The 26795-nt window shown below is 42.3% G+C and overlaps 1 protein-coding gene across 1 annotated transcript in view; it reads left to right on the top strand.

Moving 5' to 3' along the window:
- Positions 1 to 26795, top strand: part of PTGES2 (prostaglandin E synthase 2) — a 488316-nt gene that overhangs the window by 312041 nt on the left and 149480 nt on the right. Inside the window, exon 5 of the mRNA XM_044058142.1 lies at positions 26236 to 26436. Coding sequence (XP_043914077.1) covers positions 26236 to 26436 — 201 coding nt within the window. The remainder of the gene's footprint in view (positions 1 to 26235; positions 26437 to 26795) is intronic.

Here is a 26795-nt window from a genome sequence, read left to right as displayed (position 1 = left end):
CGCTTCTGCTACAATCAGGGTTCAGTTAGCTGCCATTTCGAATTTTCACATTGGGTTGTCTTCTAATAACATCATGTCTCATAAGCTGTGTAAAGCCTTCCTCAAAGGAACTACTCTGCTTAGGCCTCCAGTGAGGGATCCCCCACCTCCGTGGGATCTAAACTTAGTGCTAGCTTCCCTAACCTTGCCACCTTTTGAACCTGCAGCATCTTGCTCCATTAAGTTTTTATCCTGGAAGACTCTCTTTCTGGTAGCCATTACTTCTGCCAGAAGTGTTTCGGAGCTTCAGGCTGTATGTACTCGTTCCCCTTATTTAGTTTTCCATAACAATAGGGTCTCTCTAAGGACCAATCCTTCATTCCTTCCTAAGGTCTGTACACAAAATAATTTGAATCAGTCCATAGACCTTCCTGTGTTCTTTCCTAATCACACCAATAACACAGAATATAAATTGCACCAGTTGGATGTTCACAGACAGCTGCATTTTTATTTGCGTAGGACAAAGGACATCAGGAAATCCGACCAACTCTTCATTTCCTATGCTGAGGGCAGACAGGGCCTTCCGGTCTCAAAGGTAACATTATGTAGGTGGTTGTCTCACATTATTTCATTCATTTACCAGCTGAGAAACGAAAAATTATCTACCAAATCTAAAGGCCACTCTACTAGGGCACTGGCTACCTCGGTGGCCTTCCAATCTAGGTTACCCATGGAACCCATCTGTGCAGCTGCTACATGGGCTAACCCACATACCTTCATTTCTCATTACATATTAGACATTGCTTCCAGGAACAGGGCAAATTTTGGTTCCACTGTTCTGAAGAGTCTGTTCCATTGAGCCACCCAGGATAGTAGGTGCTAGGGACGCTGTCCCAACCAGCAAGAATGAAGGCGAGATAGACAACTTAACATAAAGAAGTTATGTACCTACCATAACGTTCCATGTTAGTTGTCTTCTTCTCGCCTTCTTTCTTGCGTCCCACCCTCCATCCCCCTATCCTAGTGGATCGAGAGGAGCTCCCTTATTCAGATTTCATTGGCTGAACCTTCTCTGGTTGTCTTTTCTGCTTAGATATCTTCATAGTTAGGTCCAAGGGGCTAATAGGGCAGAATTCTTCCTTAGTTATGTCTGGAATAGCTTTTTCAAACAAGATCTGGGTAGCTAACGCCAGGCATCGTGGGATATGGGGTAGCCTCGAGCCAGTAAACCGCTCTCGAGCTTTTGGAGATGGCCGAGTCGGAGCCGAGGATCGGCTCTGAACCCAACCAGCAAGAAAGAAGGCGAGAAGAAGACAACTAACATGGAACATTATGGTAGGTACATAACTTATTTTTCAGGGACATCTTGGTTTAGCCAAAACCATCAGGCATTTCAGTGAGAGAGAATTGTTTAAGGTCATTGGCTGACTGAAGTCACCTGGACTACAGCTTAGACTAAGCACCTCATTGGTTCTCTTGAGCTTTTTTTTCTTAAAAGTTGTCTCAGGTTTCAACTTTCTGTTGCCTAAGAAGTTAGGTTGTGAGTGTTTCTGTCATTTCACACTGAGCTAATCGAAGGAAGGACACTGAGCAAACTCTGATCTATAATATATAACATTAAGTATCCTGTTTTTTTGCTTATTTTTTCGAGTTATTTATAACACTTTGTGTACTGTATATTTATCTAGCTGGTTTCACTGTGTGAGGTATTAACTGAAAATTGTCCACTTTTATTAAGCATCTGTTGGGTTGTTTGATTCTGATAACTTGTTTGCAGTTAAAAGCTTTCTCTAGAGGCTCCTTTAGCTGTTTAAAACTTTCATTTAAAGGCTCACTGCTGCTTTTCTGCTGTGAGAAACATTTCTTCAGTTTGTTTCCCATCCTCCCTCCCTATTGGTATGCTGTTCTTATAGTTGGTGGCTTTGCAGTTGCCCGCCCCTATTGTAAATTTGATCTAGGACCTCCTCCCAGTCTAATGTCATTACCTCATTTTACCTAATACAGGGAGAACATTTGAGAAGGCCAATCAGCTTAGTTTCTGCTCCTCCTTTCTCTTTCCACTTAAAAAAAAAAAAAAAAAAAAAAAATTCTAAGCTTGTTTCCTGCCTTTCCTGTGGGTAGTCTAGTCTGGATACAGATTTGCTATGTCCAGGACTATTTGTGGGCTTCTAAGCCCCCAAGCCTTTCTGTGTTGGAGGGAAGCCTTCTAGCTTAATTTTGTTTCTTAGAACTAGCCAGTTTTTTTGTTTCAGCACTCGTCTGTTTCTTTGAGCTCAGCACTTGTTCAGAAGTTATTGTAAGCACTAAATAAGCTACAAATTACTACAGCACTCAACTTTCCTCACTGTCTAGAGGAAAACAGTTTCTAGTACTTAATCACCTATCCAGGCATGTCTAAGGGTCAGCTCCCAGTGTTTTCTCCTGGCTACCTGATGAATCTGGGCATCTTGGGGCAATGCAGTAATTGCCTCATGTACACAGATAACCCTCTCCTCCTACCACCCAACACTACAACCTGTGAGAGATGCACTTGTATAGCCAAACTGGAAGCAAAGCTCTCTTTACCTTCTCCTCTTGACTGTCTAGTCCAGTCTTAGGTGAACACTTGCACCACACCACCAAGACACACACATAGAAACACAAAACACACACCTACATTCGCGGAGGCTCTCAGTAAAAACCTGCCCAAGCAACATGGACCTCCAAAGCAGAAACACAAGCAACCTCCACCCCCCCCCAACACAACCCAAATGACATATAGCCCACAAACTCGTGTGCCACTCGACCACAGACCATAAGGCATAACAACGTACCCAACACTCTAGTCATAGGTGACTCTATAGTCAGGCACTCTGATGTTCCACTCACCAGGCTAAACAAGGAGAAAGTTACTGTCAGCTGCCTGTCGTGTGCCAGGATCCACCACATAACGCATGCACTCAGTTCACTCCATAAGTACAAATATGACTGTCATTGTCCATGTTGGTGTGAATGACCTGAGACGTACCTCCCTGGACTACATGAAAAGGGACATGGAGGAGCTGTCCGATCTTGTAGCCCAGGCAGGTATGACCCTAGCCCTGAGTAGCATTCTGCCGTCACCCAGAATGATGCCACAGTACAAGGACAAAATTATTGACTTCAACAATTGGCTAAGCTTCTGGTGTCATTCTAAGGGGATCCATTATCTGTCTACCTGGGATGACATGATCGACAAACTACGATGCTTTGCCAGAGATGGCCTGCACCTGTTGCCACTGGGATTCCGCATACTGGCTAAGGCTCTAGCCACCCCTATAGTGCCTTTTTTGGCAAGGTTCAGATGACAAATTCACCACCGTAATAGGTACAGGCAAGAAGAATCTGAGGTTATTGCTACTCAATGCTAGAAGTCTAAACCTCAAAATGCACTCACTCGAGGCACTCCTTAAAATGGAGAACATCGACTTCTGTGCAGTGACAGAGACCTGGTTCAAGGCTCCAGAGAGTACCCTTGCATTACCAGGCTATAATTCATACCACACCTTTCGGCCACCTAACCTGGACCGAAACACTAAAGCCGGAGGCGTGTCCATATTCATTAAGGATATCCACACCTCCAGGCTAGTTGCTCAGCATAATGCATCTGAGATTATCCAAGTGCAACTAACTCGAGACCGCAATCCTAATTGTAGCTTGCTACAGATCCCCCACCATGCCTCAGGATTCCCACTCCTCATTTCTTGATGCAGTGGAAAATATTAGGGTACAACCTAACACCCTAATAATGGGTGATTTCAACTACCCTACCATTAACTGGGAAAACTATTCATGTACCAACTCTTGTGCTCAACGTTTTCTGGAATTCATAAATTCCAATGCCTTAGATCAACTTATCCGCACCCCCATTAGGCAGCAATATCCTAGGCCTGGTTATTACCAGCATGGGCAACCGGTGCTTCACACCAGCAGTCAATTCCTTGTTGGTCAGATCCGACCACAAGCTTAATCACCCTAGACATCCACATCCCTCCCCCACCCCCCATTAGGGAAACCACAGTAAAAAAATTTCTCCAAAGCCAACTTCACGCTTCTTAAGACAGAAGTGGCAAACTTCACGACACCCATGCTGACGGACAATAGAGGTATGACTGCTGAATCCTACACAAATGCACTTTGTAAGCACTTACACGAGTGCATGGATTGTGCAATCCCTAACAGAGCCAAGATGATATCCTCCAAAAAAAGGAAGCCAAACTGGTGGTCCCCTGCCATAAACAAACTCTACAACAGAAGAAAGAAACTGTTGCAAAAAGAGTAAAATCTCATGATTGGAGAAACTCCCTGGTCAGCGTCTGTAAGAAGCTGAGATCCCTCATAAAATCCTCCAAAGCTAGTTATGAAAACAAAATTGCCACTGACTCTAAAGACAACCACAAAGCATTCTATAGCTATGTCAAGAATCTCAATGGCAACACTCAGATCTGCTCTGAGTTGCAGCACAATGGCACTAAATATACAGAACCAACTGATATTGCCAACATCCTGGCATATAGGTTCAGTGCTAACTTTACCCCCCCCCCCCCCGTCTTCCCCTAAAGGGCCCATCTCTATACCAGAAGAATGCAAAGTTTCTGTAATCACGACTGCACAGGTAAAAAAAACACACTATCCAAAGCCTAGAACACAGCATCCATGGGACCTGACAGCATCCCAGGCTGTGTTCTACATGAACTACAAAACAAACTGGCACCCCACCTAAGTACCATGTTCAGTCATAGGCTCACCTCAGGCTGTGTGTCCACTGAATGGCGCAAAGCGACAGTTATCCCACTCCACAAAAGGGGAGCCACCACAGACCCCGGAAAATACTGCCCCATTAGCCTAACGAGCCTGGTCTGCAAGGCTATGGAACATATCATCATGGAACTTATAAACAATGACATTGGTAATCTCCAAACTCAGGACCCCACCCAGTTCGGGTTTGTAAAAGGCAGATCATGTCTCCTAAACCTAATAGACTTCTTTGAAGCAGTCACCAAATCCGTAGATGAGGGTAAGGTGATTCACACAGCCTGTCTAGATCACGCCAAGGCTTTCAACACCATCCCCCACTCTGGAATTATAGATAAACTTACTAAACTAGGTATAAATCCCTATGTCACAAGATGGGTTGCCAACTGGCTCACTGACAGAACCCACACTGTGAAAGTAGCAGACTCCAAATACAACTTCAGACCAGTGACAAGTGGAGTACCACAGGGTTCAGTCCTGGGTCCTCTCCTGTTTGGTATCTACTTCTCTGAAGTACAGGCTAACACAAAGTCTTTGGCTAACGAAGTTCACAGATGACTGCAAACTAGGAGCCATAATCAAAACTCCAAAAGATGTGGACATCCTACAAAAGGGCCTCGCTGAGACAGATGCCTGGTGTCAAAGCCATGGCGTCAAGCTCAATGCCAAAAAGTGCATTGTCATCCCTTTTGGTAAAAACTCTGTACCCATGAACTACCACATAGGCGGTAGTCTACTTAACACCGTAAGTGTGATAAGAGACCTTGAGACACAGGTAGACTGTAGTCTCTCCTTTGATAATCACATTGCCACAGTAGTCAGGAAATCCTTCTATGTGGCACACCTTATCACAAAAGGGTTCTCATCCCTTTTGGTATGTTACTCACAAGGCATCTGCAACAACTGGAAAGGCCACAGAAATACCCCACAAAGAGGATTACCAGCCTCAAACAGATGCCCTACGCAGACAGTCTCAAAAAACTGCAGCTTTACTCCGTCACATATCACCTACTCAGAGGCGATCTCTGCCTAACGCACAAAGCTATGTCAAACCCAGAGCTTTTAGACATTCTCCACTTAAAGACATCCCAATCCCTATGAGCTACATGCTCTAGGGACCTAAACCTTGTCACCACAATAAACGGAACATGCTGGAGGGATTGATTCCTGTCCTAGAGACTTCCCATACTCTGGAACAAACTACCTATCTGTATCAAACAAAGCTCCTCATTAGCACTCTTCAAGAAAAATCTTGATGATTGGATGGGAGATAGGAAATTCACCCCGGGGATCACTTCTGCGGCTCTGCTCGACAGTGGCACAGGAAAATTATTTTCTTGGGTGGCGAAAGCCAGGGTACCTTTTGGCTAGGCTTATATAGGCCCTAGGGCCAATAACCTAGTACCTACCTATGAACCTCTGAAAAGAAAAGAAATGTTTATCTGGATGGAAATTGTTCACAGAGGTGCACTGACCATTGCTGCTGCCCCAAAGCTGTAGGGTTTGATTATACTCCATAGTTAGTATTTTTGGCTGCCATTTTAAGCCTAGTCAGTTTTACTTTTTGTGCTTGTATTAGCCTATCCCATTTGGTTAGCGATTGGCCTTCCCCATCCCAGGGTTGATAACTGTATATTATAGTAATAAGAATAAGTGAAATCATACCAGAGATAATGTTGCTCGTCTAGTCGGGATACAGTTGACGAGACTCTGTGGGTTCTTTTCAAGCAGCTTTATTATTTACAAACACATCAGGATTGAGGCTTAATAACTTTAACCTAGATAAACTTAAAAACAAGCTAGCTATCACACTCGTACATGCTCACTCTTTGGCTGCGCTCTCAAAATGGCACTGAAGCTAGCACGTGCTGGCTATTTTATATGCACGTGCTGTCCTTGAAGCGCTTCTTAAAGATACAGCACACACACACACTATTCTATATCCTCCCTCTTTGAGAAATAAGTCATTCAATATTGACGACATTAATTGACATGCAATCAGTACAAATAATTCTTTATCATGCAATTATACAGAACTAAATACATATAGACAGTTATGTCCGGGTTGCTGTTTATTTCACATAAGGTCTAGAAATATGACCAAATCATGTGACATAGAAATTTGAATCCGGTGTAGCAGCTGGGACAGTCTCAGCTGAATGTTCAACATGTTATGTTTGTCCTATCTCGCCTTCATTCTTGCTGGTTGGGTTCGGAACCGAGCATCAGTTCCTACTCGGCCTATTGCTAAAGCTCGAGAGCTTCCACTGGCTCGAGGCTATACCCTATCCCATCATGCTTAGGGAAGATAACCCAGATCTTGTTTGCCACTAAACTAGATCGGGTGCTTCTCACTAGGCTCAGGTTAAGTGAAGTACTTTTTTGGATATTATTCGGTTATTTCTTAATAATTTGTATATATATTGTTGTTTTTGCTAATTGACAGTGGTTTTAGGTCACAGCTGTGGTGACTACCCAAGTTTGTTGCATGTTGTGTTTGTTGTGCCTGGCCGTTACTTTTGTTAGGCCTACAACTCCCTATCCAGTCTCTTAAAACTTTACTTTACCTTTAACAAACCTGTTTAAGTTAGAAGATTTATCTTTCTTTCTCCTTCTGTCTGTTTTTGAGCCCGTTTAAATTAGAAGGCAACTCTTTCCTTCTAATTCTATCTATTCCTAAGAGGTTTCGTCGTTTAAGTTAGAGACGTCTCCTCTAGCCTCTTTCTCTTCCCTGCTTGATGGCTAAAAAAAAAAAAAAAAAGGTAGAGTAGCAGTTTTATAATTACCTTTTGTCATAGTGTGGTGTGTTTGATAGCTTGATAGTTTTTTGCTAGCCTTGTTATCGCTATCATTAACCTAGTTCCCTGGGCAGTGTTCATTGTTGTTGCTGTAGTTTTTTCACTATGTCCAAGGAAGGAGAAGAAGTGACGTAGTGAGGCTTCAAAAAGTGTGACTCCTGTTCTCAGAAAATGTCCTTAACCGATGGGCACACTAGTTGTGTCTACTGTTTAGGTACAGTACACCTTCAAGACCCATGTTCCAATTGTCATGGGTTCAGTTCTAGGGTACTGCAGGAACATAGAAATAAACTTATGATCAAGGGATTGCTTCCTTTTGCTGAGGCACTAGAAGGGAACCAGACCTCTTCAAATCTTCTCAATCCCCAAAGTTGACAAGTCAAGAAAAAGAGCTTCTTCCTCGGCTCCTGCTTCTGAGCCAGCAAAAAAGCTATCTAAGGATACGACTTCGTACCCGAAGGCTTTTGGGCCCAAAAAGAATACTTCAGTTCCACCAGTTTTGTCGGAACTGACTAGGAGCCATATAGGGAACTGGTCCCCAACCTTGGAGCTGGTCTCCTCAGTTACCTATTTTACAGTCTGTGGCTGGCAGTGTAAAATCCTCGGCCCGTCCTCTCAATCATCCAGGAGACTATCAGAGGACGACGTGGAGTGGGTGTTCAAGAGGTTGCTTTGGTCTCTGGCTCTAGCCAAGATCCTTTTGAGTCCAGCCCAAAAGGAATTTGAACTGACTTCTGCTACTACCCCTTCTTCTATTCCTCCTCTGACCCGCGTGGTTTAGAAGCCGGGGTGCTTCGATGTGTTTGTGGTGGAACTGTTGAGTCAGAGACTCATCCCAGGGTTTTCGGTCCCGACTTCTTATCCAACCTCCTTGGTACCATCTTTGGTCAAAGGGTCTGGGAGCCAACGCTCCCCCATCTGGTCCGTGGAGGAGAGTCCGATTGAGCCCTTGTCTGATCCAAATATACCTCTTGGGGTATTGGTGCAGGTGAGCTTGGTGCCTACATCGGCCTCAGAGCCCACCTCCTTGGTGCGAGAGGAGTTTCCTGGCTCTTGGGAGCCAGAGACTTCCTCTGACCCGGGTCATGGTGCCTTCAAGGTGATGAGGAGTGTGCTGTCACCCTTGATGACTCCACACACTGATCCAAGCACTCTTCCCGCAAAAGTGCCAGTATCTGCCTCTCTACCATCCCTCCCCCCCAGGTGTAGAGAACCGATGCCCCAGAACGCCCCATTGGGTGAGTTCCTCTCTTCTGAAACCTCCCCAGAGGATCCCTCCAGGGAGGTCCCTCAGAAGAGAACATGCAAGAGGAAACATCTAGACTCCCCTGAGAAGTCTGTCACTTCAGATACGGACTTGGATGATTCAGAAGGGTCCCCATGGTCACCCTCCTGAGGATGTCTCCTTCTCGGACATCCTAGAGATCCTGAAGCAGAGAGGTGGCTGGAAGACCCTCACCCCTTCTGAAGATGAGTCCGTATACCTGGAGGCATTTCGTTCTTGACCCTCCACCTCTTGGGTGTCTCCGCCCTTCGACCAGTTCCGCAACGTTATTGGTTGAAAGGCGTGGGTCTTTCCAGAATCCGTGGAACCTGTTCCGAGGAGGTCCAACAAATTTATAACAGCACCATCAGACAAAGACTTTTTAACCAAAGGTGTCACAGTAGATGCTATTGTGATGGCGGCGGCCACCAAAAAGCAGTTAGCTGAGACTTCATCTGTCCATCTGCCGAATAAGGAGTCTCTAATGATGGACAGGTTTGGGAAGTGTATATTCTCATCAGTGGCATTTACACTCAGATCGCTGAACTATTTGACCCATTTTGCCAGATTCAGAGGGTTCTCCAAAAGGAGCTAGGTGATGGCCTCCAAGGTTCCACAGCTGGAGGAGTTCCAGACAAGGTGACCGCCCAGCTTGCTCCCTCAAATTCAGTAGTCAACTCCTCTATGCGGTTCATTTCTTATGCAACCGATGGTGCGAGTAGGGCAGCTGGTACAGGAATTGCTCTGATGAGGCATTCCTGGATGCGCCTTTGCGAGTTCGCTGAGCCCTTCAAGTCTTCTTTCACTAACGCACCTTTTGACGGCTTGTCCTTGTTTGGGCCAAAACTTAAAGATACTCTGACCAGGTGTGAACAAGACATGCAAGCAGTGCAAATAATTATTTGTCATGCAATTGTACAGAACTAAATACATATAGACAATCATGTCCAGGTTGCTGTTTATTTCACACTAGGTCTAGAAATATGACCAAATTGTGTGACATAGAAATTAGAATCGGGTCTAGCAGCTGGGACGATCTCAGCTGAATGTTCAACTTTTGGGACATCAGAAACCATCATCAGGAATGGAAGCAGAAGTTAAGACGCGTATTGCAACAGGAACATTGTCTGGATTGCTGTGAGATCTAGAGTCTGCATCACAGGAACAATGTTGATATCAATTTTAATGCAAGAAGATGATGTCTGCAATTTCTCTTGTACTCCACACCCTCAGATTCTACAAAGTAGGATCTCTGCTCTCTACATAGACCTGTCACTTGATCAATCCGGTTGAAACCTTTTGCTGTTTGTATCCTCACTGTCTGTCCTTTCAATGGATAAAGAAATCCTGCTTAATTTATCATAGCTGAACTTCTGGAAAGAACGCTTTCTGAATAGTTGAGCAATAATTGTCCTGTTAGCTTTAGGCCTCAACAAACTGGAACTGATAGGCAATGTTGTTCTGGTTTGTCTAGATAGAAGTCTCTGAGCAGGCGAGCAAACTATATTGTCATGGGGTATGTTTTTCAGATTAAGTAAATTCAAAAAGACATCGGTATTGTCTCACTTTGACCTCTGAAGTAATTGCTTTGCACTCTGCACTGCACGTTCAGCTAGTCCATTTGACTGTGGATATTTTGGGCTACTAGTAATATGTACAAACTCCATTCTTTTGTAAATTTCTGAAACAACTGAGTAGTAAATTGAGTACCATTGTCAGAAATAACTTTGTGTGGACTACCATGAACTGAGAAATGACATTTCAACTTGCTAATAAAAGTAGTGGATGTTAGGTTAGGTAGTAAATCCATCTCTAACCACTTCGAATAAGAGTCTACCAATATTAAGTAATGCTGATTGTTCCACTCGAACAAGGTAGTTTAGGAACTTTACTTAGCAGAAGTGATTCTTTTTGCGAATGCGGTTTAGTACTATTGCATACTGAACAAGAAGAAAGTACTTGTTTGCTAGAGGAGGACAAAATACTAGCCCTCTCGACCTTCTTTTGTAGATTCGGAACCTGGGTGACCACGATGCAAAATCTGGATATATTCATGTTGTAAGGAAGCAGGAACAACAATTTTAGGACCTTTGAAAATAATGCCATCTTCCATCAACATTTCATCTCTGTAAGGAGAATAAGTTTGCACTTCAGGTAGTACACTAGATTGCTTTGACAGCCATCCAACATTAATGTAGTAGTTGAGCTTTTGCAAAATTGGATCAGTCTTTGTATGATCTCAGCTCATCAAGTCTTGTGGTAGAAAAATTACACACTTCTATGACGTCAAAGTCAAAATTCTCTGCATGAACCTGTTCCGTTGTATTTCTGGGCAATCTGGATAAGGCATCGGCCAGATAAAGAAGTCTGTCTTTTGTATAGACCATTTTGAAGTTGTACTTCTGCAATTTGAGCATAATTCTTTGTAATCTCACTGGAGCTGAATCCATAGGCTTCTTTAAAATAGTAACTAAATGTCGGTGATCAGTTTCAATCTGAATACCTCAACCATAAATATAATCTTGAACCTATGAACATGCAAACACTATTGCCAAAAGTTCTTTCTCAAATTGAGCATATTGCATTTCAATTTGGGTAAGAGTTCGTGATGCATAGGCTACTGGTCTGCCTTCTTGAAGAATGACTGCATCAAGGCCAAATTTTGAAGCATCACAGGAAATAGTTGCTGGTTTATTGCATAATAGTATCTTAATGTAGGTGAGGTGGCAATTTTCTGCTTAAGGTCTTCAAATGCTTTCTGGTGCTGTTCCAACCAAGACAATGCAACATTTTTGTGCATCAGCTCTCTCAAAGGTGCTGTCAACTCACTTAAGTCTGATATAAACTTGACCATACCAAGAAAACATTGTAGAGCTTGAACATTATCTGGTGCTGACATCTGAAGAATGGCTGCTTGCTTGGACGGGTCTGGTTGCAAGGCAGTGCTGGTAAATAAATGACCTACATGTGTAACTTCTGGTAGTCTGAATTTGCACTTCAGAGGATTAAGCTTTAAATTCACTTCACATGCTCTGTCTGGAACTCTATTAAGCTTTCTGTCATGCTCTGCTCCACCATTGCCTCCAACTAATAAATCATCTACTATTATGGAACCAGGATAACCTGAAAAATTTTGCTCCATTGCACACTGAAAGACTTCAGTTGCAGAATGTAGTTCAAATGGCATCCTGAGGAATCTATGTCTGCCAAACGGGGTATTGAAAGTAGTCAATCATGAGGATTTATGATCAAGCATCACTTGCCAAAATTAACTTTTTGCATCTAAGACAGAAAAAACAGTGGCATTTGATATTAGGGCTGCGACTCCTCGACTATACCCATTGGATGATGCAGTATCTTTAATGTTTTGTTCAAATCTCTTGGGTCAATACATATTCTGATTTTGTCTGAGCCTTTTTTGTTGGCTGCTACCATAGATGACACCCATTCATTTGGTTCTGTGACTGGACAAATTACACCTTGCTGCACCACTTTATCCAACTGAGCTTTAACTTTATTCTGCATAGCTGTTGGAACTTTTCTTGCTGGTTTCACCACTGAACTGACTCCTGGGTCTAACTTCATAGAATAACTGGAAGTTTGCTTAACTTGCCATCGAAAACATCAGAATATTCTGAGAAAATAGTTTCAGTAAAATTGGAACTAGGGGATGTGCTTATATGATGAACTTCTTTGGTAAAATTTATTTTATTTTATTTTATTTTATTTATTTTACATTTGTTGACTGGGCTAGTCCAGCTGGATATATGTCCATTTTCAGTGGAGGCCCGGGGAGAAAAGCTCCACAAATTACAACAACATAAAAGGTCAAGACAAAGACAATAACAGTATAATTTGGTACATAAGTTTTAACAATTATAGTACAAGCCTAAGATTATATATTTTATATTTCAGTAGGAAAAAGGAAAAATGTATCTAAGAATAGATGAATAAGACTAATACATTTGTATTAGAAATGGTGTAGTACAAATCTTTATAACATATTACAAAATTAGATACACCTAGTAATTTATGATAAGAGATACTAAGGTCCTAAGAAAGAAAAACACTAGAGATCAATAGATAGAGTATAGAAGAACAGCAAACAAGGATGGATTTCTAGTGTTATTTAACACATAGGTTGTGATACTATATGAAGGTGTTTGATCATTCCACAGTATATACTTATTTACATGAGAAAAAACCTAAGGAAGGTTAAGCTCACTAAAACTTAGTGAGACAACACACGATCATGATCATGGGAGGCTAGGAATTGTGGGAGTCTAGTTAATAGTTAGGTACTTAGTCTGGGTTAACACAGGGGCATAGCCAGTGTGATTTGAGGTAGGGTTTAAGCTTGCTTTTAAATAAGCTGACAGAGGATATTGAGGTTAGTTGGCTTGGGAGGATGTTCCAGGCTTTACCTACTGTATTGGAGAACAAGGTGTCACCAGCTAAGTTGTTGGATTTTGATATTTGTACAAGTAGGTTATTAGCTGAGCGTAAGGTCTTGAGGTTATTATAGGGATGACTAGGGATGTAAGTATGGGTGTATTTTGAGGTAAATACAGGATCTTATGGGCTACTATTAATTGATTGAAAAGTATTAAATTTGGCAGCTCTAACCATCCTAACTGATTCAGATTGATACAGTGATGAGTTCTATAGGAGGACCCAGCTGCAAATCTGGCAATATTGTTGTAGGAGGATGTAAGTTTACTCAGATTACTTCTACATATTTTGGTATAGATAGGGGAGGCATAGAGCAAGGTAGAGATGAGGTGGGTACGAGCAATAGTAACCCTGGCTGGAGGTGTAAGAAAGGGTTTTATTCTATAGAGGGAACCTAGTTTCTTGTTTACTATTTTTATGGTGTTATTAATGTGAGGTTCAAAGGGCAAGTTGTTATCTATTAGTACCCCGAGTAGTTTGGTGGTTGGTTCAGGAGATGATATAGTTCTATCATTTGAAGTAATAGTAAAGTTAAGTGGGGAGGTTCTGCGGGTGGGGGTAAATAGTAACATTTTTGTTTTTTTGGGGTTAAGGATAAGACGTCTTTGTAGGAGCCAGTTTTCAACTGTACTAAAGGTCATTTGGGTTAGTGACTGAAGTTCTGATTGAGAAGCAGCAGTGCATATGAGTGTGGAGTCGTCAGCATATTGGATACAGTCAGCTTGAGGAATTACAGCATGGAGGTCATTTGTAAAGATGGACAAGAGTAATGGGCCTATTATAGATCCTTGCGGGACCCCTAGAGTGACTGGGACGTGGGAAGATAAAGTATTTTCCCATAGTACAGCCTGTTGCCTGTTATGTAGGTATGATTGGAACCACTGTATAGTATGGTTGTCCAATGACAGGTTTTTGAGTGTGTCTATAAGGAGGTGGTGATTCACCATGTCAAATGCTTTGGACAGGTCAATAAAAACAGCTGAGGATAGAGTATCAATATTACGATTACTATTAATATGGTTAGTGAAGGATAAGAGAGCAGAGGTGGTGCTATGAAATGGTCTAAAGCCATGTTGACAGGGTGCTAATAAATTGTGATCGAGTAGGTAGGTTAACAGTTGTAAAAGAAAGCAGATTCATTCTCAAAGTGTCTCTGGGACCCAGTAATGACTGCACAGGTCTTTGGGCAACATAGAATAACAAGCTGTAACAGTTCCTAGCCAAATAACATGAAAGCACTACTGAGCCTTCGGTTTGAATTTCTTCACCTTCGTAAACAAGTTTTACGCAACTAGCCACATTGAGTTTATTAGCTCTCACTTTAGCAAAAGTATTTGCTGATAGAACATTACACTTTGAACCAGTGTCTACTTTGAGCACGATGGATTTACCATTGATCTGAACAGTACAAAACACTTAATTTTTTTGCCAACAAATTCACTATATCAACCTTTTTCACCAATTACTGATAAACCATCTACATAGAAAGTAGAATTGCAGCTTTGTAGTTGATCAACTTGCTTTTTTGAGTGACCCTTCCTTATAACCATGTGAGGTTTACTTGATTTTCAAAACTTTTGAAATTGGTTCCATTTTTTACACTTGTGGCATTGCTGAGCAAATGCTAAGCATTTCTCTTCCTTAGAGTCATGATTGGCACCACAGCTGCAACAATTAACAATAAAGCTGGATTTAGGTTTTGCTGACTCATGCTTGTATTGCACTGAGCATGCTCCTTTCTTAGAACTTGCTGGAAAACTACGTGGTTTTCCTGGTGCATCAGCAGGGGCTGTGGCTGCCATGTACTTAGGCCTGCTTTTGCTTGCCACGTGTTGCATGTTGTTAACATTTGCTCTGGAGCCTGCTTAAACTATACTCTTATCACTTGCAAGCATACTTGCGTGCCTTTCTATATCTTCATGGATTTGACAAGTCTCAATAGCTTTGCTCAACAATTAAATCACTGTCATGAAGCAAAATCTTTCTCACACCAGCACTATTAATACCACACACAAGCCTGTCCTTTATCATCTTCTCTTTTAAGTAACCACACTGACACATTTTAACTTTCTCAGGTCAGTTATATAAGCTGCAAAAGTTTCCCCTGGTTTCTGGCCTCTTGTGTAAAACAAATGCCTCTCTAATGTAATATTTGTCTGGGGGTTACACATTTCCCTGAATTTGCACTTCAGACACTCTGAGTCTTCCCTTGAGTCAGCCTGTACAACAATATGACAGTTTTCACCTTCAGCCTCATGTACTGCTCGTGCATACACAAATGAATGCTCTCTTTCAGTGGCATCTGACTCCAGCTACACTTACAAAATGAATGCCCTAGTGCAGGGTTCCCAAAGTGTGCGCTGCAGCACCACGGGGAGCCACGCTTCCTCACAGGGGTGCCGCAAACTAATAAGCTGCAAAACCCTGGCTGTCAGGTAAGTGAAGGCTTGTATGAGTGTGTGTGTGTGTGTGTGTGTGTGTGTGTGTGTGTGTGTGTGTGTGTGTGTGTGTGTGTGTGTGTGTGTGTGTGTGTGTGAGAGATTGTGTGCATGAAAGCAAGAGTCTGTGTTTGTGTGTGTGTGAGAGAGATCGGGAGAGTGAGCGATGTGTGACTGAATGCATGAATGAATGAGGAAGTGACTGTGTGTGTGTGTGTGTGTGTGATCGGGAGAGTGAGCAATGTGTGAAAGAATGCATGAATGAATGAGGAGGTAACTGTGTGTGTGAGATCAGGAGAGTGAGAGCAAAGTGTGAATGAATGCAGGTATGAATGAGGAAGTGACTGTGTGTGTGTGTTTGATCGGCAGGGAGAGAGAGAGAGAGCGTTGTGTGAGTGAATGCAGGTATGAATGAGGAAGTGACTGTGTGTGTGATTGAATGTCCAGGTTTTTGCCTCATATTTTTGGTGTGTACCTCCTAAAATCTGTACTTTTCCGGCAAATAGTTGAGGATTGAAGTCATTAAATAATGACAAACATTTGAGTTTAAGACTCCACATCCTTCAGAGAATTCATGCTAATGCAAAACCCATTATTCTATCAACTTTCTAAGTTTGTAAGAGCAATATTTAAAATCTGTCCCTATTTGTCCCCCCATCATTTTAGGCTTTGTCCAGATTTGTTGCTCTAAAAATCTAGACAAAGCCTAAAATGATGGGGGGACTAAAAGGGAGATTTTAAATATTGCTGTTACAAACTTAGAAAGTTGATAGAATAATAGGTTTTGCATTAGCATGAATTCTCTGAAGGATGTGGAGTCTTAAACTCAAATGTTGTCATTATTTAATGACTTCAGTCCTCGACTATTTGCCAGAAAAGTACAGATTTTAGGAGGAACACACCAAAAATATGAGGCGAAAGTCTGTACAGTTATGAGGTGTGAATCACATACACACACACAGTCACTTCCTCATTCATACCAGCATTCATTCACACACACACACACAGCCACTTCCTCATTCATACCTGCATTCACTCAGACATCGCTCTCACTCTCCCAATCTCAAACACACACAGCCACTTCTTCATTCATTCCTGCATTCACTCACACTTGCTGCAAACTAATAACCTTAACTGCAAAATAAACTGCAAACTGTTTGCGGTTTATTTTGCAGGTAAGCTTATTAGTTCGCGACACCCCTGTGAGGAAGCCGTGGCTCTCCAGGGCGCCCGAGCTCACACTTTGGAAACCCCTGAAATATGCACTTAATGCTTGCCGCGGGGGGGGGGGGGTCTTGGGAAAACCTGGATTTAGCAAGGGAGCCGAGAACCACAAAAGTTTGGGAACCACTGCCCTAGTGCATGTATCTTTGTCAGAATAAGCTGCTTGTATCAAAATATCGTACTCTTGTTCTAATATTCTCCAGTTCTTTGCAGTATTCTGATCAAACGCAAGTGGTAAGGGCTTTCGAAATCCATCTGCCATATTAACAGATACCAGTGAAGGCTTTTGGAAATATGCACGAACATGCACGCATATACATATGCCAGAAATCTATGCCACTACTTGTAGCTTTGCCTAATAGCACAACAAGCCTTTGAATAACTGAACTTTACAAAATAAATCTCACTGGCACTGTAATCCTCTTGAAGTCACTGTACTGTAAGAAATCACCTCTTATCAGTGTAAGAAACATTTCAAAATAAATGCACTGTGCAAATGAACTGGGCAGAAGGAGCTCAGATAAGAAACATTTTTAAGTAATTGCACTTTGCGAATAAACAGTAGACAGCACACTGAAACTTCCTCAAAATGGCGGTACTTTGCTTAATAACTCTTTACAGTGCAAGAAACTCTTTGTAATGGAAGCACTTTACGAATATACATGCCCAGCACAAGAAACTTTTCGAAATGGCTGTATTTTGACTGCACTTTACAAAATAGTTGCACTTTGCACACAAATAACTCTTCAGAATAGATGCACAATAATAAGCACACACTGTAAGCACTTTTACACACTTATGAGATACTTCCAATAAAAAGAAGTTATGTACCTACCATAACATTCCATGTTTGTTGTCCTTCATCTCGCCTTCCTTCTAGAAGAACGAAGGCGAGATGAGACAACATAACATCTGTAGTTATGCCCTGAATACAATACGAAATATAGTTATGCCAAAACACAGTACTTTGCCAAAAAACATGCAGTCGCCTTGCTTTATTTATACTTAGTGTGCCCTTTTTGCCCTTATTATATCTGTTTTGTTCATTTAATCTCTTTTCATGCCCATTGTACTTTTCTTCTGCTCATTTTACCCTAAACATGCCCATTTTACTTTAAACATACTTGTTTTGAAATTCCGAGGTAATTTCAAACCCCTTATGTGCTTTTCTGATAATCATTTTATCAAATATCTTACTCTTAAATATTTCAATTAATTAATAAATCTTTTGTTCAATAATGCGGTTTGTGCCCTTGTAATGCTTAGCTTTGGTTCTTTTCTGGCCCTTTTTGTGCTCTTTTCTTAGTTTACCTTCAGTGTTAACTCTACACCTTGTAGCTCTGAATATCAGTCTTCGGAATCCCAATTCTGACACCATGTCGCTCACCTAGTCAGGATACAATAGACAACACTTTGTGGGTTCTGTTGAAGCAGCTTTATTATGTACAAACACATCAGGATGGAGGCTTAATAACAAACTTAAATAAACTTGTTAACAGACTAGCTATTACACTCCAACATGCTCACTCTCTGGCTGCACTCTCAAAATGGCACTGAAGCTAGCACGTGCTGGCTATTTATAGGTTCATAGGTTCATACTAGGCTATCTGCCAGAGGGCATTTACAAGCCTAGCCCATAGTTTTGTGGCTTACGCCACCCCTTTAGTATGGGGAACTATACCCATTATTTTGCTGTGCCTCTGTCGAGCAGTGACACTGAGGTAATCCCTGGGGTATATCTGCGATCTCCCATCCATTGGTCAAGATTTCTCTTGAACAAGGCCAGCGAGGTGCTCTGCCTCACATATACCAGGATTTTGTTCCACAGCATAGGGAGTCTTTGGGTGATGAATCTATCCCTCCAGCACGTCCTATTAATAGCCATGTCGAGGTTTAAGTCTCCTGCCCTTGTGGCTCTGACGGATCTAGATTTTTTGAGGTGAAGCATATTCATCAAATCTGGGTTTGACATGGCCTTGTATGTCAGGCAAAGGTCACCTCTGAGCAAGCGGTAAGCGACTGAATAGAGCTGGAGTTCTTTCAGTCGGGCAGCATAGGACAGATTTTGAGACCCTTTATCCTTTTGGTGAGGAACTTTTGTGGCCTCTCCAGCTGCTGCAAGTGTCAGGTCAGATACATTCCGAATGGGGCATTGTACTCAATCATTGGTCTGATGAGTGATGAGTATAGGGAGACTATGACCTCCCTTGATCTAGATGTGAATCCCTTCATGATAAGGTGGGCAATGTAGAAGGTCTTCCTAACTACTTTAGCTACATGGGTGTCGAATGACAGGCTACTGTCAACCTGGGTCCCCAGGTCCCTGATAACTTCTTCTGTGCTCAGTGGATTGCCACCTATGTGGTAGCTAGGGGTAACCTTGTTTTTCCCGAAGGGTACGACTATGCATTTTTTGGCATTTAACTTTAGGCCATGGCTCTGGCACCAGTTATCCGTTTCTGTGAGACCCTTCTGAAGGATATCTGTGTCAGATGTGTTTTCGACTACGGCGCCCAGTTTGCAGTCATCTGCAAACTTTGTCAGCCATAACCCTCCTGTGTTTGCTTGTACTTCGGAAAAGTAGATGCCAAACAAGAGTGGGCCCAGGACTGAGCCCTGTGGGACACCACTTGTGACAGGCTTTGAGTCTGACATGGCGCCAGCAACTCTGACCCTGTGGGTTCTGTCACTCAGCCAGTTTGCAACCCATCTTGTGATGTATGGGTTAACATTTAAGCTGATGAGTTTTTCAATGATACCCGAGTGGGGTATTGTATCGAAGGCCTTCGCCAGATCGAGGTAGGCTGTATGGACTGCCTTTCCCTCATCAATGGCTTTGGTGACTGTTTCAAAAAAGTCAACCAAGTTTAAAAGGCATGATCTGCCTTTGACAAAGCCAAACTGGGTTGGATCCAAAGTCTGCAAATTTCCTATGTCTTTATTTATGAGGTCCATTATGATCCTCTCCATGGCTTTGCAGATAAGGCTTGTCAAGCTAATGGGCCGGTAATTTCCAGGGTCGGTGGAGGCACCGCCTTTGTGAAGTGGGACCACAGTCGCAGTGCGCCACTCCCTGGGTACGTATCCAGAGGTGAGACTATGATTAAACAGCTGTCCTAGCTGTGGGTTTAATTCCTCGTTGAGTTCGTGGAGCACACAGCCGGGGACACCATCAGGTCCCATGGATGCTGTGTTTTTTGCTTTGGAGAGAGCAGTTCTCACTTGGGCGTTAGAGATGTTTGGGGGGCTGCAATCGTTTGGTATAGATCTCTCTCCTTTTGGGAGAAGTTTGCACTGAACCTGTCAGCCAGTATGTTGGCAATGTCTGTAGGATCAGTAATCTTCACATCATTTTGAACTAGTTCTGAGCATATCTGGGAGTTTCCTCCCAGGTTTCTAACATAGCTAAAGAAGGCCTTATGATTGTCTTTTGAGTCTTTAGCTATTTTTCTCTCAAAATTTGCTTTGGATGATTTTATGAGAGCTCTTAGTTTTTACTTATAGTGATCAAAGGTGTCTTACCTTTTAAGGATTTTGCTCTATCTTGTAGTAGCTTCCTCCTTTTGTTGTAGAGTTTGTTTATGGCTGGGGTCCACCAGACTGGACGCTTGCCTTTGGTACAAAGAGTCTTTGTTTTGCTTGGGATTGCCTTATCCATGCAGTCCTGCAGGTGCTGGTAGAAGGCATTTGTAAGTGATTCAGCAGCTTGAGTACTGTTTTCCGCGGTTCGGGGCCTTAAAGGAGACCACACTAGTCTTTAGAAGTGTGAAGTCGGCTTCGAGAAGTTCTTTACTGTGGTCTTTTTATTTCAGGTGGGGTGGGATGAGGACCTCCAGCGAGATTAGTTTGTGATCTGATCTCACCAGTGAGGGGTATACTTCCAGTGTTGAACATTGTGCTCCCATGTTCGTGATGATGAGATCAAGTATGTTTTCTCCTCTTGTGGGGATGGTGACTAGTTGTTCCATGGCATTTGAGTTTATGAATTCCAGGAACTTTTGGGCTAGGGTGTTTGGGCTTGAGTAGTGTTCCCAGTCTATATTAGGGTAATTGAAGTCACCTAGTATGATGGTGTTTGGAGATACATTTATCCCCTCCAGTGTTTTCAGGAAAGCCATGTGAGGTTCATGAGTTTGTGAGGGTGGCCTGTAACATGCTACAATTTGCAGAGCAGTCTTGCCTATGGTTAATTGCACCTGGATGGTCTCCGATGCATCGTGCGTTGCCACCAGTCTTGAGGTGTGGGTGTCCTTGATGAATATGGATACCCCCCCTCCTTTCTTGGTATTGTCCGGATTTTGGGGCCGGAACGCATGATATGAGGTAAAACCTGATAGTGCTGGGGTGCTCTCAGGAGCCTTGAACCAAGTTTCTGTCACAGCACAGACATCGATGTTCTCCATACTGAGAAGGGCCTCGAGTGCGTGCATTTTGAGATTTAGACTTCTGGCATTGAGCAGCATTACCCTTAGTTTTTTCCTTTTTGTGTTCTAGGGTGGTAGGTTTAGAATTTGAGCCTTGCCTAAAAAGGCACTATGGGGTGGCAAGAGCCTTTGCCAATATCCGAATCCCAGGGTGACAGGTGCAAGCCGTCCCTTGCGAAGCAGCGTGGCTTGTCCAGCATGTCATCCCAGGCAGACAGACATTGATCCCCTTTGAATGACACCAGAGTTTAAGCCAATTGTTAAAGCTGATCATCTTATCTCTGTATTGTGGCATCATTCATGGTGAAGGTAGGATACTGCTCAAGGTCAGGGTCATACCTGCCTGGGCTACATAATCAGAGAGCTCCTCAATGTCTCTTTTCATGTAGTCCAAGGAGGTACGTCTCAGGTCGTTTACACCAGCGTGGACAATGACTGAGTCGTATTTGTACCTGCTGTTGAGAGACCTGAGTGCTTGCGTTATGTGGCGGATTCTAGCGCCCAACAGGCAGCTTACTGTAACTCTCTCCTTACTCAGTCTGGTGAGCGGGACGTCAGTGTGTCTGACTATGGAGTCACCAATGACTAGTGTGTCTGGCATTGTGTTTGGCCTTAAGGGCTGTGACAGTTTGACACACTGACTGTGAGGTCTATGTGTTGCAGGTGTTGTGTTCTGAGGTGGTGGTTGTTTGGGTGTCTGCTTTGATGGCCTCTGCTGTTTTGGTAGATTTTTGATCAGAGCCTCCGAGTATGTCTTTGTGTGTTTATGTGTATGATTTGAGGTTGTGATGGTACTATGTGAGACTGGGTCTATAGTGTGTGTGGTAACCTTCTCCTCCTGTCTGGTCTTGCCAGTCCTATGTTGAGAGAGCTCAGCCTCTAGTTTGGCCGTATAGTTGCATCTCTCGCATGTATTTGTGTTTTGTGGGAGGAGGAGAGGGTTGTCTGTGTACATGAGGCAATTGTAACATTGCCTCAATATTCCCAGGTTCACCAGCTTAGCAGGAGAGGACACTAGCAACTGATCCCTCGACATGCTAGAAGGAATAGACAAAAGAACTTTAAAAGAGATTCCGGGGGATGTGGGTGACCGAGAAATGGGGGTTTGCCTTTTTGGGGTACTATCTATGACAAGAGTGCTGTATCAAGGTGATAAGTACTGTAGGTGCAAGTGCTAGGTTTAACAGATAGAGAATAGTCTACTTGGAGTCAAGTAGAGATGAGCTTTTTAGTTATAGGATATGCTGATTAGATCAGTAGTATAGTTCGAGGAAGGTAGTTTTAAGGGAAAATTTGAAGAGTGGACTTTAGGTAGCCCGAATAGTTTAAACCTGCTTAACCGGCGCTGCCCTAGTGTGCAACAGTGGCAACTCCGCGCTAAAATGCGCTTTATAGCAGGGGACTGGAAAAGACAGGAAATGACCCAAAATGGCCAATAGACTACAAGTTACTGCCTTAAACCACTCCTCTAAGGACAAACAGGCAGCTCAGTACTCCCCACTCTCACTGGTGAGTAAAGAAACTTCCCCCTGACCAAACAAGGAAAATGGAGAAACACAGGAACCAAGACAAAGCCCAGGGATCAGCAAAATCTGGTCTCTGGAACACTAGTTAGGAAAGTATGGAAAACAAGGATTTTTTGTTTTTTTCAAGTTTTTTTACAGAAAGGCAGAAAACACAATAAATGCTATAATTTTCGACTAAATGCTATCAAAAGCTAGTACACTTGAGTGTATTAGCCTGTAGTTTAACTTTTAGGCAAAACTTAAACTAGCAAGTGCAGTAAACAGTTTTAGCTTATAAAGACAGTAAAAACAGTGCAAACTTTGATAAAACAAGCAAAAACAGTAGTCGAAAGTCGCAAAAAGTCAAAAAAGCCAAGAAAAATACTTAAAATCTGGAAAGGTAGTCTTTTCTGGTCTCTGCTGCTAGAGGAACACTGCTGGCCACCACGAGGAGCTGTGCTGTGTTCTCAATTATGTGCACATGATGTCCTTAAAATGCTTCTTAAAGATAACAGCACACATTCTCTATTCTACAGATAATTTGAGGGAGTCACTGCATGGGATAAAGCATTTAGGAGCTGCTTCTGTCCATTAGTATTACAGGGGGATGTCCTGGGGTAAGTTTTCTGTTTACCATCAATAGATCCAAGGTATGCTTGAATATGGACATGTATGAACTTTCTTTAATGTGGATGGGGAGTCTGTTCCAGAGCAGAGGTATCCTCTGTGAAATATACCGGTCCCTCCAAACTATTCTGTTGAATGTTGCTTAAGAGGTTTAGATCCCTAGACAAAGTATTTCCGATGTCGTTGGACTTGCTGATGTGCAGTAAATACATCAGTTTGGTCAGAGTATGCCTTGTATGCCAGACAGAGGTCACCTCTTAGCAGTCTGTAGAATACAGTGTATAGTGACAAGGCTTTGATCGGGTCCATGTATAACATTTTGTATAGTTATTGTACCATTTTAGTAAAGGATCTCTGTGGGTGTTCAGTTGCATGTCTCTGGACAGGTGCATGCTAAAGAGGGCATCATATTCAGTGATTGGCCTAATGAGGGGGTGAGTAAAATAGGACATTGACATCCCTAGATCTAAACACAATCCCTTTGTTTATAAGCTTTGCAATGTAGAAGGACATTCTTACAACAGTGGATGCGTTGGTCAAAAATTCTCTGTCTACACAAGTTCCCAAATCCAGAACGACTGGGTCAGTTCTTAAGGGCGTATTGTCAGTGTGGTAGTTCCCGGGATGGACTACTTTCCAAGAGTTAAAATAATGCATTTTTTGGCATTTAGCTTACCTATGGTTTTGTCACCAGTTATTTATTTTTGACAAACCTTCCTACAGGATAAGTCATTTGCTGATTCAATAACTGCTGCTAACATGCTGTCATCTGGAAACTTAGGCAGTCACAGCCCTTTGGTATTGACTTTTACTTCAGAAAAGTAGATGCCAAAAAAACATGGATTCTAGCATAGAACCTCGGGCACTCCACTGACGACTGGTCTCTTTGTGGAGGTAGCATCCCCTATTTTGGTTTTCTGCATCCCATCTGTGAGTCAGCTGGTAATCCAGTGGGTGACATGGGATTTATTCCTAGTTTTAGTGTTTCTGGTGTGCCTTATTGGGGAACTGTGTCAAAAGCTTTGGCCAAGTTGAGGTATGTGGCGTGTACACATTTCCCTTCATTCATTACTTTGAAGACCTTTTCAAAAAATCCACCAGGCTGAGTAATCATGATTTGCCCTTGACAAATCCAAACTGAGATGGGTCCAGTATTTGGAAGTTCTCTATGTCCAGATTGATTAGTTCCATAAGTCTTTCCATGGCTTTGCATATGAGGCTGGTCAGACTTAAGGGTCTGTAATTGCTCGAGTCTGTGGATGGGCCTCTCTTATGCAGAGAAATGACTGTAGCTGTTCTCCATTTGCTTGGTACAAAAGCTGTATGGACACTGAGAATGAGCAGTGTTAGTGGTGTGGCTTAATCATCCTTCATGGTTGTCAGGACCCATAGAAGAAGTATTTTTAGCTTTTGATAGCTCTGTTGGGATTTTGCCTTGTATGATAGCCGGAGGTGAGACTTTCAGGTACATCTTCAGGGATTGACTGAGGGGGAGAGAAAGGAGTGAAGTTGTAGCTAAATTTATTAACCAGTAGGTTTGCTATGTCTTCTTCCCCAGTGTAGGTAACATCATTCACAATCTGCTCAGTGCATTGTTGCATTGTGCTTTTGAGATTACGAATATAACTATAAAATGCCTTGTGATTGTCTTTGGCTTGGGTAGCTATTTTAGTCTCAGACTTGGTTTTGGTAGATTTTATTAAGCTTCCGAGTTGTTTATTTCACTGATAAGGTCGCTAACATTCTGGAAATTACCCCTATTACTTCTGATCAAAATTATTTTCCTTTTATTATAAAGCTTGCTGATATGATTTTACCATGCGGGTTTGTTTATGGGGTTTGCCCAGCATTTGGGTACAGCTGCATCTATGCAGCGGTTTGTTCTCTCTAGTGGATACTCTGGCTGATTATTCCAGGGCATTTGTAATTGACCAGCAACTAACAGTCGGATTATTTTTTGCTCAGCCTTAATAAATGTTACATCTGAATGTTGTACAATGGAGTCACCTATGGCAAGAATGCTTGGTTGGGTTGGTGCATGCCTCACAGGCTGAGCATCTGTGACTTTGGACTCCCTTGTGCCATGTGAGGAGATGGAGATTTAACTTGCTGAGTGTATTTTGTGCCTGTGTTGGAGGTCTTTGAGGTTAGGGCAAGTTGATCTTTAGAACCTCAGCATATAATGGATTATGTGTATGAAAATGGTCCAGTAAGATTAGACTGGTATGTCTACTTATCAAATAAATAGATTTACCAAACAGAAGATGTTTTTTGTAAATCATGAAAATTCTTTGTATAACTGTCAAGTCTATGTTAGCATTTACATGCATTGTACCAGAGTCTCGACTTTAAAAAGGTCCTTTGGGCAGTCTGCACGTCATTTAAAAGATAAAGACGCTATTATGCAGTAACAGCAAGTTAAGCCATATAAGATATTATGCAGTAACAGCAAGTACAGCCATACAAGCATCTTGGTATCACTGTATTTTTTAATTGAGAGTCTCTAATAGTTGTAAAAAATTTTTATGTAACTTCAAAGCTCACATTAGATACTTGCAATGGTTTGGGCATGTTAAACTTGAAAATAATTACACTATTCTACTTTTCATAGATGTATTTGTAGGGCATTGTTATCCTGGACATCAGTGAGTGGCTCAGGCTGTGAAATTAAACATGACTATGAAACTGTTTTCAAGAAGAAATGCAAAAGTGCAAAAATAACGGTCATACTCTTGTTTTGGGGCATTTCAGACAGGAGATGAAGTGGAGGAAATGGACTGATGAATGGCTTGTTCACCTGATCTCTCCAAATGTGTACCGTACCCCAAGGGAGGCATTGGCTTCATTTGACTATATTGTCCGTGAAGGAAACTTTGGAAGATTTGAAGGCTATTTTGCTAAATATGTGGGTGCAATAGCAATGTTCTTCATTGGCAAAAGACTCAAGAACAGGTGAGAACCACACTTCAGCCTCTTTTTTTCTTGTCTCATAATGTTCATCCTTTTTTTTTTTGCGTCCATTACCCATAGTTGCATATATTTTTGGTAGTTAAGTGTGGCCCTAGAGGTTATCTCTGACTTCTTATGCTTTATTGATAGACATGAGGAGAGCAAAAGTTGGAGAATTAATACATGTTCAGAAATTAATGCACCAATATTTAAAAATAAAAGTTTTCTTCTGTAGAAGATTTTTTTTTGTTTTAATTCCTCCAACACCTAAATATGAAAATCTTCTGGAGGGAGTCTTGCAGCTATTTAGCTGCTGTACTGAGCATGCCATTAGGGAGGGCTACTTTAAAGTGTGGACCATT

This window comes from Protopterus annectens, chromosome 16.part0 (genome assembly GCF_019279795.1).
Source record: "Protopterus annectens isolate FY-2018-M chromosome 16.part0, PAN1.0, whole genome shotgun sequence".
Taxonomy (NCBI): domain Eukaryota; kingdom Metazoa; phylum Chordata; order Ceratodontiformes; family Protopteridae; genus Protopterus; species Protopterus annectens.
The sequence above is the reverse complement of the archived record's forward strand: the minus strand, read 5'-3'. Positions and strand labels throughout refer to the sequence as shown.